Source organism: Macaca fascicularis, chromosome 11, assembly GCF_037993035.2.
Source record: "Macaca fascicularis isolate 582-1 chromosome 11, T2T-MFA8v1.1".
In the NCBI taxonomy this organism is placed as follows: domain Eukaryota; kingdom Metazoa; phylum Chordata; class Mammalia; order Primates; family Cercopithecidae; genus Macaca; species Macaca fascicularis.
The window spans coordinates 118172590-118188326 of NC_088385.1; the positions used below are offsets into that span (position 1 = coordinate 118172590).

Consider the following 15737-nt stretch of genomic DNA (forward strand, 5'->3'; position numbering starts at 1 on the left):
CCCAGACAGCCAGCGCCCAGAATGCCAGCGCCTGGTGTGCTGCCTTGTCTAGGGGTGATAAAAGCAGACAGCACTTAGCAAGCGCCACCCTGTGCCTGGGTCTGCAATTATCTGCACACCTTCTCTCCCCCAGTCCTTAACCACCCTAGACATGCACCCCCATTTTACAAATGAGGAAACAGAGGCTCCAAGAGGTTAGCTTGGCCAATTGCAGTAGGAGCTGACACCCGATCCTTAAATCACTACTGCCTCTCTCAATATCTTTTTAAAATCTTCCCAATAAGAATTCCTGGGAAGACCAGGTGTGGTGGCTCACACCTGTAATCCTAGCACTTTGGGAAGCCAAGGCAGGAGGATCACTTTAGGAAGGGATTTGAGACCAGTCTCGGCAACATAGCAAGACCCCATCTCTACAAAAATTAAAAAATCAGTGGTTGGGCGCAGTGGCTCATGCCTGTAATTCTAGCACATTGGGAGGTCGAGGTGGGAGGATCACCTGAGATTGGGAGTTTGAGACCAGCCTGGCCAACATGATGAAACCCCATCTCTACTGAAAATACAAAAATTAGCCTGGCATGGTGATAGCTGTACTCCCAGCTACTCGGAAGGCTAAGACAGGAGAATCGCTTGAACCCAGGAGGCAGAGGTTGCAGTGAGCCTAGATCGAGCCACGGCACTCCAGCCTGGGCAACAGAGCAAGACCTTGTCTCTAAATAATAACAGTAATAATAATTCCTGGGAATTAGGAAGTTTCCAGTTTATAAGTAGAGAAAATGAGGCTCCAGGCCCCATGGGATCTGGACCCTGAGCTGGACTTTGGACTCTGTGAACTTAATGACTGTTTTACACCGTACCTGCAAAGCAAGGCAAAAAGACAGAGCTTTGAAATCTATGGACCTGACAAAGGTCCAGCCAGACCCTGCTCCCACGAGCCTCTCTGGGGAGCCACGTAAGGCCAGCCTCCCCAAGACAGAGCACACAGCCAGCAAGGAATGACCCACAGGGCCTTAGAGTAGAATGAAATATCAATACCTAATCCCTGAGAACAGGGTGAGTGACAGACATCCGTTATCACCAAGTATAGTCGTTTGGTTCAATGGGCTCACGGCCAGCAGAGCCCCTGGGCCACGAGCCGGATCCTCCCCCTCCTTGGAACCGGAGCAAGCCCTCCGTGGCCCTGCGTGGTCCACTTGGCACCACACCGTCTTGTGTTTGTCTAACTTCCCTGACCCCGGCGAGTGCTCGTCGCCTTTTTTCCTCCTTTCTCAAAAACCAGGACACAATAGGAAGCGTTTCCTTGAACTTATTAAAAAATCCAGACTTGTAAATTAATTTGTTCGTGTTGTACAAAGGCAGTGCAGATGGACTCATTAGCATGCACACAACAAATAATTATAGATGAATTTTTAGCTGGCCTGCCTAATGCGCTTGCTGGGTTAATTATGTCAATGTATAATTACATCAGCCCGGGGAGACATAATGGCATACCCTGCTGCGCAGGCCCTGCCTAATGACGGGGCGTGGGGGCTGCCGGCAGACGAAAGCCACCACTGCCTTCCTGCGCACCTGCTTACCTCGGCATGGACGCCCATTGTCCGAGCCCCCGCCACCTAAACAAACTGGCCACAGCAGAGTAAAACAGGGAAGCCTCCTTGTTCCAGCCAGACCTGAAGGCCCCATGTACAGGCACGGCCCCGTTTCTTCCATCAGCAGATATTTATTGGGTTGGACTGTGGGTCACACTTCATGGTAGGTACAAGAATTCCAGCAGGGTGGGGGGTGGGAGAGGGTGCAAAAACTGATGCAGTCTGGCCTTCCCATGTGGAGTTTGCAGTCCAGTGGGTGTTAATTAGGTGAACCTGCAAATAAACGTGCATTAGAACTGCAGTGGGTGCCGTGAAGGAAAGGTGCAGGCAGCTCATATCAGAGTACAGGTTAGTGGAGGGCTTCCTGGAAGCAGGGGCATTTGAGTTGCACTATGGAAGGCAAGTAAGTGTTAACTAGCTGAAAGGCGTTGCTCAGGGGAGGGTGTTCCTGGTAAGGATCCCGTGCAAAGGGTCTGAGGTGGGAAGTAAGAAGAAGCCAATGTGACTGGAGCTCAGAAAGAAGTGAGGGCTTCTGTTTACTCTGAGCTAACCAAGTGTGTGGTGCCACGGGGAGCATTTTACATGGATCCTTACCACAGCCCCATGAGGTTGCTACATTTATGGTGAGGCACAGAGAGGTACAGTCACTTGCCAAAGTCACACAGCAATCCCCAGAAGCAAGTATAGATTAGCAGACTCCAGGGATATCTAACCTTGAGGTCCATGCTCTTAATCCCTCTGCTTCCCAGCAGAGAGCAAGGGCCAAACAGATGCTGGCAGAAATATCTGGGGGAGGGGCCAGGCATGATAACTCACGCCTGTAATCCCAGCACTTTGGGATGCCAAGGCAGGCAGATCACCTGAGTTCGAGACCAGTCTGACCAACATGGTGAAACCCCAACTCTATTAAAAATACAAAAATTTGGCCAGGCACAGTAGCTCATGCCTGTAATCCTGGCACTTTCAGAGGCCAAGGTGGGTGGATCACCTGAGGTCAGGAGTTCAAGACCAGCCTGGCCAACATGGTGAAACCCCATCTCTACCAAAAATAAAAAATTTAGCTGGGTGTGATGGCACGCATCTGTAATCCCAGCTACTCAGGAGGCTGAGGCAGAAGAGTCACTTGAACCCAGGAGGCAGAGGTTGCAGTGAGCCAAGATCGTGCCACTGCACTCCAGCCTGGGCAACAGTGCGAGACTCCATCTCAAAAAAAATAAATAAATAAATACAAAAATTACCCAGGGGTGGTGGCACACACCTGGAATCCCAGCTCCTTGGGAGGCTGAGTCAGGAGAATAGCTTGAACACGGGAGGCAGAGATTGCAGTGAGCTGAGATCACGCCGCTGCACTGCAGCCTGGGCAAACAGAGCCAGACTCTGTCTCCAAAACAGAAAAAAGGAAAAAAGAAAATTCTAGGGGAGGGACCAGGAAGAGACAGGGCTTCCATGCATTAGAAAGAACTGAACCAGACTAGGCCCCTTGGTCTATGTCCAGGACCCTGGCTTTCCTGGGTGCCGTGGACACCATCTGCACCTGCTAGGGCTGGCAAGAGCAGGCACTAGGACAGGAGGCCTTTGTGGTATCAAAGCAAGAGACCCAGGTTCGAGTCTCACATCTACCCTTCAGCAAGTCACCTGGTTTCTCTGAGCCTCAGTTTCCTCATCTGTGAAAATGCACTGGATCGAAGCCAGCCTCCAGGGGATGCCGTGAGGATGCTGGGAAGCCAGTCCCGTGCATGGGCTTTGTAGCCTGGAAGGTGCCAACACACCTCTGAGATGATCCACGTTTCTTAGTCCCTGCCCTAGGTGGGGACTTGGGGAAAGTGTCCTGGAAGAAGTGAGGCAGGACTTCAGAGTATAAGGAAGCAGATGTACTTGCGGCGTGAAGGGCTGGGAGAGGGAACTGAATTCCAGGCAGTAGGACCTGCGCGTTCCTCACCTTTGAGTGATTGGGGAATTTGTGGACATCTTACATCTAGATGTGTGTTTTGCCCCCCGAAAAAGCCGTTAACCAACAACATGTGTCACAAATGATGGTGTCACCAGGTCCACTGATAAGCACACCAAGAATTACATGGGCGAGGATGTTGGTGCAAAATAGGAATACAGGGAGCAGGGAGGCTGGGAGAGCTCGCGAAGAGGTGGGGCAGCCACCTGGGAGCATCTAGACCCCCACACAGCCTACGGAAGTGCTGGGTGAGGCCATGGGGGAGTCGTCACTCCAAAGTCAGCCCTCAGAGCAGTCCTGCCTCGGTATCCCCGCTGCACACAGGCATGTAGGTGGAGGCCATGGGAAGGTTGGCCTCAGAGCGATGGATCTCAGAGCAGCAGCCAGATCCTTGCTCAGTGCCCCTCGCTGTAGTTGGAGGTCTGCAAGGCACAGTTTCAAAGTGCCACAGATGGCATCATAAAATCAAGAAAATGCAATGAAGCCAGGGCAACATGATGAGACCTGTGTCTACAAAAAAATACAAAAATTAGCTGGGCATGGTGGTGCACACCCTTGATCCCAGCTACTCGGGAGGCTGAGGCAGGATCACTTGAACAGAATCTCACTCTGTTGCTGAGGCTGGGGTATAGTAATACAATCTCTACTCTCTGCAGCCTCGACCTCCCAGGCTCAAGTGATCCTCCCACTTCAGCCGCCTGGGTAACTGGGACTACAAGCATGTGCCACCATGCCCAGCTAATTTTTTTTTTTTTTTTTTTTTTTTTTTGAGATGGAGCCTTACTCTGTCCCCCAGGCTGGAGTGCAATGGCGCCATCTCGGCTCACTGCACCCTCTGCCTCCCGGGTTCAAGTGATTCTCCTGCTTCAGCCTTCCGAGTAGCTGGGATTACAGGTGCCTGCCACCACACCCAGCTAATTTTTTTTTTTTTTTTTTTTTTTTGAGACGGAGTCTTGCTGTGTCCCCAGGCTGGAGTGCAGTGGCACGATCTTGACTCACTGCAAGTTCCACCCCCTAAGTTCACACCATTCTCCTGCCTCAGCCTGCCAAGTAGCTGGGACTACAGGCGCCGCCACCACGCCCAGCTAATTTTTTATATTGTTAGTAGAGACAGGGTTTCACCGTGTTAGCCAGGATGGTCTCCATCTCCTGACCTTGTGATCCGCCCGCCTCAGCCTCCCAGAGTGCTAGGATTACAGGCGTGAGCCACCGCGCCCAGCCACCCAGCTAATTTTTGTATTTTTAGTAGCAACGGGGTTTTACCATATTGGTCAGGTTGGTCTCTAACTCCTGACCTCAGGTGATCCACCCGCCACGGCCTCCCAAAGTGCTGGGATTACAGGCATGAGCCACTGAGCCCAGACTACTTTTTAAATTTTTTTGCAGAGATGAGATTTTGCCATGCTGCCCAGGCTGGTCTTGAACTGCTGGGTTCAAGTGAGCCTCCCACCTCGGCCTCCCAAATTGCTGGGATTACAGGCGTTAGCCACTGCACTCGGACAACCTTTTTTTTTTTTTTTTTTGAGATGGAGTCTTGCTCTATCACCCAGGCTGGAGGGCAGTGGCGTGATCTCAGCTCACTGCAATCTCCACCTCCCGGGTTCAAGTGATTCTCCTGCTTCAGCCTCCAGAGTAGCTGGGACTACAAGCATGAGCCACCATGCCTGGTTAATTTTTTTGAATTTTAGCAGAGATGGGGTTTCACCATGTTGGTCAGGCTGGTCTCGAACTCCTGACCTCAAATGATCCGCCCACCTTAGCCTCCCTAAGTGCTGGGATTACAGGCATGAGCCACCGCACCCAGCCTGGTCGACTATTATTATTGTTAGTATTATTCCCAGCTGGACAGGACACCCACACCCTGGAGAGAGCAGATGCTGCCCTGAACAAGTGCCTGGACGAGCCTGCTCCCTCGTAGAGCAGAAAGTCCATGCTATTTCCTGCAAGCCAGCAGGGTGACTCCAGTGGCTCCTGTGGGGCCTGCCAGGCCCTGCAGCCACAGTCCAGGTGTCCCCATCCATCAGGCCCTCATCATCCCTGTCTTTCTCTCCCTGCACAGACCCCGTGCCTGTGTTTGAGGCGGCGCGCGGCCTAGACGACAGACTGCAGCCCCCCAGCTTTGACCCCAGCGGGCAGCCCCGGCGAGACCTCCACACTTCGTGGAAGAGGAACCCCGAGCTCCTCAGCCCCAAAGGTACTGATACGGCCTCCTCGGCGCATCTACAATAAACAACCAGGCTGCAGATCTTCAGAGCCAAACTCGGCCAGCCTTGTTGGGGGGTGGCTGGGGCAGGGAACTGGGCAGGTGAAGGCCTTTGGTAACCGTCTAATTCCTGGGTGTATATTGAGCCTGGCACTGGAAACGCAATTGGGAGTAAAAGAGAAAAATCCTGCCCTTGTGGTGATGATCTTCTAGAAAGGGAGACTGTCAGTGAACAAATTAGTAAGACATATAGCGTGGCAGGTGGAGAGAGAAGTCAAGAGACCCGTTCAGGTTCCCACCCTCCATGGCCAGCCCCAAAGCACCCTCTGCCCCTGTGATGAATTCAGCACCAAAGGCACCCACCAAGCCCTGGGATGAGCCCCCACAGGGCCTGCCAAGGCGGACGTGATGCAGGTGAGGCCAGTGATGGCTGAGCGTCCACATGTGCACCCTCCACAGTGGGGAGGGAAAAATAGTCTGGCAGTCCTTTGCTAAGTAAAACACAGGCTCACCACATGACCCAGAAGCACCACAGCTAGGTGTGGACCCCAGAGAACTGAAAACACGGGCTCAAAACAGTGTACACAAATGTACATGGCAGTGTTACTTATAACAGCAAAAGCAGAAACAACTCAAGTGGCTTTCAACAGCTGAATGGACAAACAAAATATCCATAGAGTGGAATATTACTTGGCCATGAAAAGGAAGGAAGCACTGATCCATGCTACAACATGGGTGAACTTTGAAAACATGGTGCCGGCCAGGCACGGTGGCTCACGCCTGTAATCCCAGCACTTTGGGAGGCTGAGGCAGGTGGATCACAAAGTCAGGAGTTCGAGACCAGCCTGACCAACATAATGAAACCCCGTCTCTACTAAAAATACAAAAATTCGCCTGGTGTGGTGGCTCACACCTGTAATCCCAGCTACTTGGGAGGCTTAGGCAGGAGAATTGCCTGAAACTGGGAGGCGGGGGTTGCAGTGAGCCAAGATCGCACCACTGCACTCCAGCCTGGGCGACAGAGCAAGACTCCATCTCAAAAAATAAATAAATAAATAAAAACATAGTACTGAGTGGAAGATGCCAGACAGGAAAGGCCACATAATGTACGATTCTGGTGGTGTGAAATGTCAAAACAGGCAAATCCGTAGAGACAGAAAGGAGATTGGTTGAGTTGTTTAATGGGTACGAGGGGTTTCCTTTTGGGGCAGTGACAGTGTTCTGGAACTAGTGGTGATGGCTTCACAAAACTGTGAATATACTAAATGTCACTGTAAAATGGTGCTTAAAATAGTGAATTTTGGCCAGGCGCGTTGGCTCACACCTGTAATCCCAGCACTTTGGGAGGCCAAGATGGGCAGATCACTTGAGGTTAGGAGGTCAAGACCAGCCTGAACAACATGGTAAAACCCCATCTCTGCTAAACAAACAAAACTTAGCCAAGCATGGTGGCGGGCACGTATAATCCAGGTACTCACGAGACTGAGGCAGGATAATTGCTTGAACCCAGGAGGCAGAGGCTGCAGTGAGCTGAGATCGCACCACTGCACTTGCAGTCCAGCCTGGGCAACAGAGCGAAACTCCGTCTCAAAAAAAAAAAAAAAAGTGAGTTTTATGTGACGTATATTTTACCACAATTTTAAAAGTATAATAAAGCAGGCCCCAGAGGTATGAGCAGGCAAAAGAAGCTCTGCATGTACTGACACTGGTGTCACAGTGGAAATGACCTGTGTGCTGAGGACACGGGGCCTGCAGGGCCCCACAGCTGCACTCTCTCCAAGGCCCGAGTTTGGGAAATTGATTGCAATCGATGATCGATCCAGTTTACAGGAAGCCGCTCTGGCTGTCACATTGCTCTCTTGGCAATGGGGGTTTTCCCTCTTTTTCTCCCTGCAGAGCAGAGAGAGGGGACGTCGCCTGCCGGGCCCACGCTGACCGAGGGAAGCCGCCTCCCAGGCATTCCCGGGAAAGCCCTCCTGACAGAAACCTTGCTGCAGAGAAATGAGGCGGAAAAACAAAAGTGAGGAAGGGAGGGTGGGTGGGAGGGAGGAAGGAACAGGCAGGGCTCCTGCTGCCCCACCTGGCTGGGTCATGGAGAGGGAAAGTCTCCTACCAGAATCCAGATGCAGGCTGGAGACCAATATGAGGAAGGGCCGAGGGCTTTGGACTCCAGCCGGGTCTGGGTTCAAACTCCACCGCAGGAACTCAGTGGCCAGCCCTGGGCAAGTCACATCATCCTCTGAGCCTCAATTTCCCCCCCTGGTAAATGGGGCTAAGGGTGGTCCATTCCTCAGCATTCTCTAGAGAAACAGAACTGGTAGGATTTTTTTAATGATTAAGACATGTACTTCTAGGACTTAGCTTATGCAGTTATGGGAACTGCCAGGTACAAAATTGGTAGAGCAGGAGTTGGTGCTGCAATATTTTTAAATTTTATTTTACAATAATTAGAATGTTTTAGAGATGGGATCTTGCTCTGTCACTCAGGCTGGAGTGCAATGGCACAATTATAGCCCACTGCAGTCTATAATCCCGGCACTTTGGGAAGCCAAGATAGGAGGATTGCTTGAGGCCAAGAGTTCAAGACCAGCCTGGGCTACAGAGCTGGAGTGCAGGGTGCAGTCTTGGCTCACTGCAACCTCCGCCTTCCGGGTTTAAGCAATTCTCCTGCCTCAGCCTCCCGAGTAGCTGGGATTACAGATGTGCACTACCACACCTGGCTAATTTTTGTATTTTTAGCAGAGACAGGATTTCACCATGTTGGCCAAGATAGTCTCAAAATCCTGAACTCAAGAGATTCTCCCGCCTTGGCCTCCCAAAGTGTTGGGATTACAGGTGTGAGTCCCTGTGCCCAGCCACTAAAAAAAAAAAAATTTTCTATATATATATATATATTTTATATATGTGTGTATATATATATATATTTTTTTTTTTTTTTTTAATTAGCCAAGCATGGTGGCATGCACCTGTAGTCCCAGCTACATGTAAGGCGGAGGCAGAGCAGAGGATCACTTGAGCCCAGGTGGTTGAGGCTGTAGTGAGCTATGATTGTGCCACTGCACTCTAGCCTGGGCAACAGAGCAAGACCCTATCTTTAAATAAAAAGAAAATGGGCCGGGCGCGGTGGCTCATGCCTGTAATCCCAGCACTTTAGGAGGCCGAAGTAGGCGGATCACTTGAGGTCGGCAGTTTGAGACCAGCCTGACCAACGTGGTGAAACCCTGTCTCTACTAAAATTACAAAAATTAAGCTGTGTGTGGTGGTGCATGCCTGCAATCTCAGGTACTCAGGAGGCTTAGGTGGGAGAATTGCTCGAACCTGAGAGGCGGAGGTTGCAGTGAGCCAAGATCGGGTCACTGCACTCCAGCCTGGGCGACAGAGGAAGACTCCATCTCAAAAAAAAAGAAAACAGAGGAAATGTTACTCCCCCAGGACAGTATCAGTAATTCACAATATTGAGGAACTACTGGGGGCTAGGCACACCAGTGAGCATGCTTCACAGCACCCCCTGAAGCAGACCCTATCAGAAACCCCATTTTAAAAATAAGGAAACTAAGGACCGGAGAGGTTGCTTGCTACTGTAAATTTTTGCCCCTAAAAATCCTGGCAGAAACTAACAGGGGCAACCATGACAGGGCCCACATAGGCAGTGGAGCAGCGGGACAGCCAGGTGCCTGAATGTCGTGTCTAAGGACTTGCAGAAAGACAGAGGTGCAGGTTACAGGGAGTGGGCAAGGGGTAGGAAGCAAGATGGGGCTTGACTCGGGGGCCCCAGGCAAGGCCTGTCCCTACAGCCAGCACAAGCAGGCCTCGTCTCTTCGCAGGGGCCTTCAAGAAGTACAGATCACTTTGGCGGCCAGACTGGGGGAGGCAGAGGAGAAAATCAAAGTCCTACATTCAGGTATGTGTCAGCACCATGTGGCCCAGAGAGAGGACTGGGAGGGGACAGTAATGCTGTCAACGAGGGGTCATGGCTTGGGGTCTGCCACATCCAGGTGTTTTAGAATCAAGAGGGCAAAATGGGAGTTTGGGAAGAATAATCTTACCCAGTGGGGGTCCAAGCCTCTATGCCCCAGAGGCTACATTGCTGTGGAAAGAGGATTTGAGACAGAGTTAATTCAGGTGGTGGCCAAGCGTGGTGGCTCACACTTGTAATCCCGGCACTTTGGGAGGCTGAAGTGAGAAGACTGCTTGAGCCCCAGAGTTTGAGACTGGCCTAGGCAACATGGCAAGACCCTGTCTCTAATTAATTAATTAATTTAATACAACCCCTGCAGGGGCCAAAACACTACCAAGCCGCTGACTTAGGGGAGGCATTGGGGAGGGGTGAGGTCTGGGGCAAACTGGAGAAATGAGGCCTCATCTAAAGAGACAGCCACCGCTTAGCACCAGCTGGGTGCTGCCATATGGTCCCCTGTGGCCAGGCCCTTCCATTTGCCCAGAGAAATTAGAAATCTGGAGTTTGATGAATCTGTTCATCGTGTGGATCTTCCCTGTCCTCCGGCCTGCCAGGTTGGAACCGCGGGGTGGTTGAGCACATGGATGGATGGCCCTGCCCAGGTCCTGAAGTGATTTAAGGGTGTTGGGGGGCTTATACCCCAGGTCATGGGGCAGACAGCACCACGCCTCCACCCCTCAACCCTGGCCTGGGTCCCCTGAGCTTCTAGACCCATGGAGAGTACCTCATCCGCCCTGCACTGCCCACCCCAGCCACTGCACGTCCTTCTCACCAGCCTGAGCCCCTCTAGGGGCAGGAAACTCATTGCCTGTCACCAATTCTGACTGAGAGAAAGGTCTCCGTCACTACCCGAGCTCTCATTCTGCCTGCTGGGCCTCGCAGAGGGAGTGGGCTCCACCTCCCTGGGAGACCCAGCTCCTTCCCACTTGGAGGTGGGGCCTTACCCTGCCTCTGCTTTCTCCCAGCGCTAAAGGCTACACAGGCAGAGCTGCTAGAGCTGCGGCGGAAATACGACGAGGAGGCGGCATCCAAGTAAGTGAGCCCTGCTGAGGTGTACCTCCTCCCTCGGACCCTCCCAGTCAGGCCTCCTCCTTCGGACCCTCCAGTACTTGCCTCCACCCTCTGACCCTCCAGCACTTGCCTCCTCCCTCTGACCCTCCCAGACGTGCTGCCTCCCTCTGACTTTCCCAGATAGGCCTACTCCCTCTGACCCTTCCAGACATGCCTCCTCCCTCTGACCCTCCAGTATTTCCTCCACCCTCTGGCCTTCCCAGACATGCCTCCTCCCTCTGACCCTCCAGTACTTGCCTCCTCCCTCTGACCTTCCCAGACACGCCTCCACCCTCTGGCCCTCCCAGACAGGCCTTCTCCTTCTGACCCTCCCAGACACGCCTCGTCCCTCTGACCTTCCCAAATACGCCTCCCCCCTCTGACCCTCCCAAACACGCCTCCTCCCTCTGATCATCCCAGACACGCCTCCACCTTCTGGCCCTCCAGTACTTGCCTCCTCCTTCTGATCCTCCAGGACTTACATCCTCCTTCTGTCCCTCCAGACATGCCTCTTCCCTCTGACCTTTCAGACATGCCTCCTCTTTCTGACTCTTCTCCTTCCTCTGACTCTCTGCTGGAGGCCCCCATTTCATTAAGCACCCCTGCTCCTCACCCCCAAAGGCACACTGCTGTCATTTGCTATGCCACTTGCATACCACAGCCATAAATAATGTTCTGGGACCTGGGCTGAGCAAGGGGCTGCTTGGTGGCGGCCTGCCCCTTTGCCCTGGCCCCCTAGGACTGTCCCCACTCCCCAGCTCCACACTCCAATCCTCAGGGCTGAGAGATTCACCTAAATTACTCTGGACTCAAGCGTTTATTTAGGCTTTAAGAAATCATTCCTTCTGCAAACACTTATTGAGCACCTACTGTTTATCCAGTGCTGTTCTGCGTCCTTGGAGGAAACATGAGAACATGACCCTGTCCTCAGTCAAGGAGAGGAGACAAAAACTGATGTGCAGTGATACATTTGTTCATTCACACATATTGAGCACTTTCTGTATGCCCAGCACTGTTCTTGGCACATGGCAAATGCTACAAAGGGAAGAACTGGGGATGGGAAAAGAGAATGACAAGAAGGAGTGGGTCCTTTATCTAGGGTAGTCAGGGAGAACTCCCTGGAGGAGGTGGCTTTCAGAATGAAGAGAAGGCCACGTGAAGAAAGCAGGGAAGGGTGCTCCAGGCAGCAGGAACAGCTTGAGCCAAGGAAGGCCCTAAGCATGCATGAAGCACGTGTGTGGCCTTGAGTCACCAAGTGCTCCCCACATGCCCCCCGCATCTCCCATCCCCTGCTAACAGAGGGGACACCTCTCCCAAGCCCCTCCATGCTGGCAGTCTGGAGGGGGCTGGGCAGCTCAGTAAACAAGTGACCGCTGGGGACAGTGCAGGGCGGCCTCCCAGGAGAACACTGTGATCAGGATTTTAAAGCCAAGGGCCATTTTCTTGAGGAAGGGCATTCCAGGCACCACCGGGACAAAGGCTTGGAGGTGGAGTTCAGAGAGGGCCCCTGGGGGAGAGGGGAGGCCAGACTGCCTGGAAGAGGTGCCGTGCTGACGCGCTACTCCCTTTTCCTCACAGCCTAGGCTCTTTTCTCCCCAGCCCGATTTCTCTCCTGTAGCAAGGCTGGAAGGGAGTGCCTTCAGCCCTCCCCTGGGCTCAGGCAGGGGCTGGGGGTGTCAGGAGGGGCGGAGGCCTGGAGCCCGCTGGAAGCCCTTCCTCAGGGCCTCATCTTTGTGTCTCAGGGCAGATGAAGTCGGCCTGATCATGACCAACCTGGAGAAAGCTAATCAGGTGAGGAGGCGCAGTTCCCGCCCGTGGGTGCCAAAGGTTCCCTCTGCCTGGGGTGGGGGTCTCGGGCCAGACGAGGAGGAAGGGACGGAGCTTCGCCAATATTTATTCAACTGTGGGTCCTGTGCATGCCAAGTGAGGGAGCCAGGAGGGGTCTAGGCCCCAGGCCCTGCCCTCTCCAAGCTCCCAGGGTGGGCCCGGGGTGGAGGTTGGGGTAGGGAATACAGACAGACACACTTGGAAATAGAGTGCTCCAAGCAGCAACAGGCAGGAAGGGGCCCCTGACCCAGACTGCAGGAGTCCAGGAAGACATCCGAGAGGAAAGGATGTGGAGCTAAGACCCAAAGAATGAATGACAGCATATCTAGGCACGGGTTCTAAGTGAGGCTCCTGCATCCTGCCTTCCTCCAGCTCAGAGGTGCTGCCATCTGGTGGGCAGAGTCAAGCAGGACTTTAAAAGAAGGGCGACCACAGCCAGGGGGCTCTAGCCCAGAGTCTTGCGTGTCCACCACATCTGTCCCCCAGCTCCCTGCAGTGCCACCAGCCAGAGACATGGCCAGGAGAGGCCAGCAGGGCCTCGAGCCCTCTGTCCCTAGGCCCATCTTCCTGTCTGTGGGGTGGGAGAAGATACCCACCTGCCCCCGAGGTCTGCGGGCCCTCAGGGAGAGAGGTCATTTTCCCCAGGGGCAGTTAAGAGGGGCCTCTTGGAAGAGACTTTGCAGCTGGGTTTCAGAGTCCTGATGCTGTTCCCTGAGGGAGGGCAGCCAGGTAGAAGGCTCAGCAGGGGCAGAGGCCCGAGGTGTAGCTCTGTGGGCACAGGGTGGGGGCACTCCCTCCTGCAGAGGAGACTTGGATAAAAGGGTTGATTCTGTGTCCCTGGGAAGCCACCCGAAGGTGCAGGCCTGGGCTGGAAGTGCTGAGACTCTATGAGCCCCTACCCCTATAGAAGCAGTGTCCCCTATGAGGGTCAGGAAGGCCAAAGACAGGGCCAGGTCACAGTGGTGGTGGTGACCGCAGTGGCTTCCCTGGGCTTAGGTCCAGCATAGTTTTCTGAAATGACCATTAAGTGAGCCCCATTTTGTATAGGCTACATAGCCTTTTTAGTGTGATTTTTTGAATAGGTAATGCATTCATGTAGTTCAGAACTCAAGAAGCTACACAAGGGCCTGTCTTGGAAAGTCCAGCCCTCCTCCCAGTTCTTTCCTGCAGCAGCCTCTCTTAGCAGCCCCTGGGTTCTCCTTCCAGAGATGGTCAATCCATTCACAAGCCCACGAATATATCTTTTTTAGGGGGGCAAGGGGGACGGGGTCATACTCTGTCGCCCAGGCTGGAGTGCAGTGGCACAATCACGGCTCACTGTAGCCTTGACCTCCCCGGCTCAGATGATCCTCCCACCTCAGCCTCCCAGGTAGCCAGTTATCTGGAAACAGGCTTGCACCACCACGCTGTGCTAATTTTTTGTATTTTTTTGTAGAGACGAGGGTTTACCATGTTGCCCAGAATATATCTATTTTAACCAGTGCCCCCTTTTTGTTGAGACAGGGTATCACTTTGTCATCCAGGCTAGAGTGCATTGCTGCAATCACAGCTCACTGCAGCCTCAACTTCTGGGGCTCAAGCAATCCTCCTGCCTCAGCCCCCCAAGTAGCTGGGACTACAGGTATGCACCACCACACCCGGCTAATTTTTATATGTTTCGTAGAGATGCGGTTTTGCCATGTTGTGCAGGCTGATCTCAAACTCTTGAGCTCAAGCAGTCCACCCTCCTGGGCCTCCCAAAGCACTGGGATTAGAGGTGTGAGCCACTGTGCCCAGCCACCCCTTTTAAAAACAAAATAATAATATACTATGTATACCATTGTGAACCTTACTTTTTCCCTGTCTATATCTTTGAGCTCCTTCCGTATCAGTATAAAAAGCAGCTCCTCTGTTTTACAGCTGTGTGCTGTTCCTCGGCAGGGTGCCCCATCGTCTAACCCAGGGGAGGGCAAGCTTTCTGTAAAGAGAGAGTAAATATTTTCAGCTGTGCAATCCATACAGTCTCTGACACAGATTTTCAACTTTGCCATTATAGCATGAAAATATAGACAATATGTAAGTGAATGAGCATGGCTGTATTCCAATAAAACTTTATAAGAACAGGCAAGGCTGCACACAATGGCTCATGCCTCTAATCCCAACACTTTGGGAGGCCGAGGTGGGATGATCACTTGAGCCCAGGAGTTTGAGACCAGCCTGGGAAACATAGGGAGACCCCATATCTACAAAAAATTTAAAAATTAGCCAGGCATGGTGGTGTACGCCTGTAGTCCCAGCTACTCAGGAGGCTGAGGTGGGAGGATCACCTGAGCCTAGGGAGATGGAGGCTGCAATGAGCTGTGATCATGCTACTGCATTCCAGCCTGGACGACAGAGTGAGACCCTATCTCAAAAAAATAAATAAATAAATAATAAAATAAACGATCTTATAGTACTTGGAATAGAAAGCATAGGAAGCATTTCTCATAATGTTTCTCCTAAGTCCAAAACTAAAACCCACACATTATAGAGACGTATGGAGAAGAAAATAAATGTCACTCTATTAGATTTTTAATCTCTGTATTTATTAATACTATTTTAATGAGGATACTGGGGTACAGCAGATCCATATTATTACTTACAGGATAATAACCACACCAGTTTGCCCCGATTCTTACTCCTGGGGTGAGAAAATGAGAGCCAGCTGTCATCCCACATGTACTTGAGTTTGTACTCTAGGCGAGGACTGCCCCAATTCTGAATCTAGGTGTTCACCTAGGGACCTTCTGAGAGAGGGAGGGAAAGAATCTACCTCCCAAGTGTCATGTGGACAGAGACAAAGACCTGGCTTTTAGTCTTTGGAATGGAAACACATCTCTTGACGGGGAGATAAGACTAGTAGCTTTTTTTGTTTTTCTTTTCCAAGAGACAGGGTCCAGCTCTGTCACCCAGACCGAAGTGCTATGGCAAGATCATAGCTCACTGCAGCCTCAAACTCCTGGGCTCAGGGGATCCTCCCAAGTAGCAAGGACTACAGGTTCATACCACCACACCCGCGATTTTTTCTTCTTCTTGTCGTCGAGATGGGGTCTTGCTATGTTGCCCAAGCTGGTCTCAAACTCATGGCCTCAAGCAATCCTCTCACAGTGCTGGAATTACAAGCATAAGCCACCATGCCTAGCCCCA

The 15737-nt window shown here is 52.3% G+C and overlaps 1 protein-coding gene across 19 annotated transcripts in view; it reads left to right on the top strand.

Annotated features, from left to right (window-relative positions):
* Nucleotides 1-15737, top strand: part of CUX2 (cut like homeobox 2) — a 322161-nt gene that overhangs the window by 256789 nt on the left and 49635 nt on the right. For 17 of the 19 annotated variants that reach the window (XM_045365941.3, XM_065524814.2, XM_045365942.3 and 14 more), the window contains 5 exons: nucleotides 5594-5728; nucleotides 7634-7757; nucleotides 9562-9638; nucleotides 10661-10727; nucleotides 12488-12536. In XM_045365941.3, coding sequence (XP_045221876.2) covers nucleotides 5594-5728; nucleotides 7634-7757; nucleotides 9562-9638; nucleotides 10661-10727; nucleotides 12488-12536 — 452 coding nt within the window. The remainder of the gene's footprint in view (nucleotides 1-5593; nucleotides 5729-7633; nucleotides 7758-9561; nucleotides 9639-10660; nucleotides 10728-12487; nucleotides 12537-15737) is intronic. The other 2 variants (XM_074007808.1, XM_074007809.1) reach the window with 1 other exon arrangement.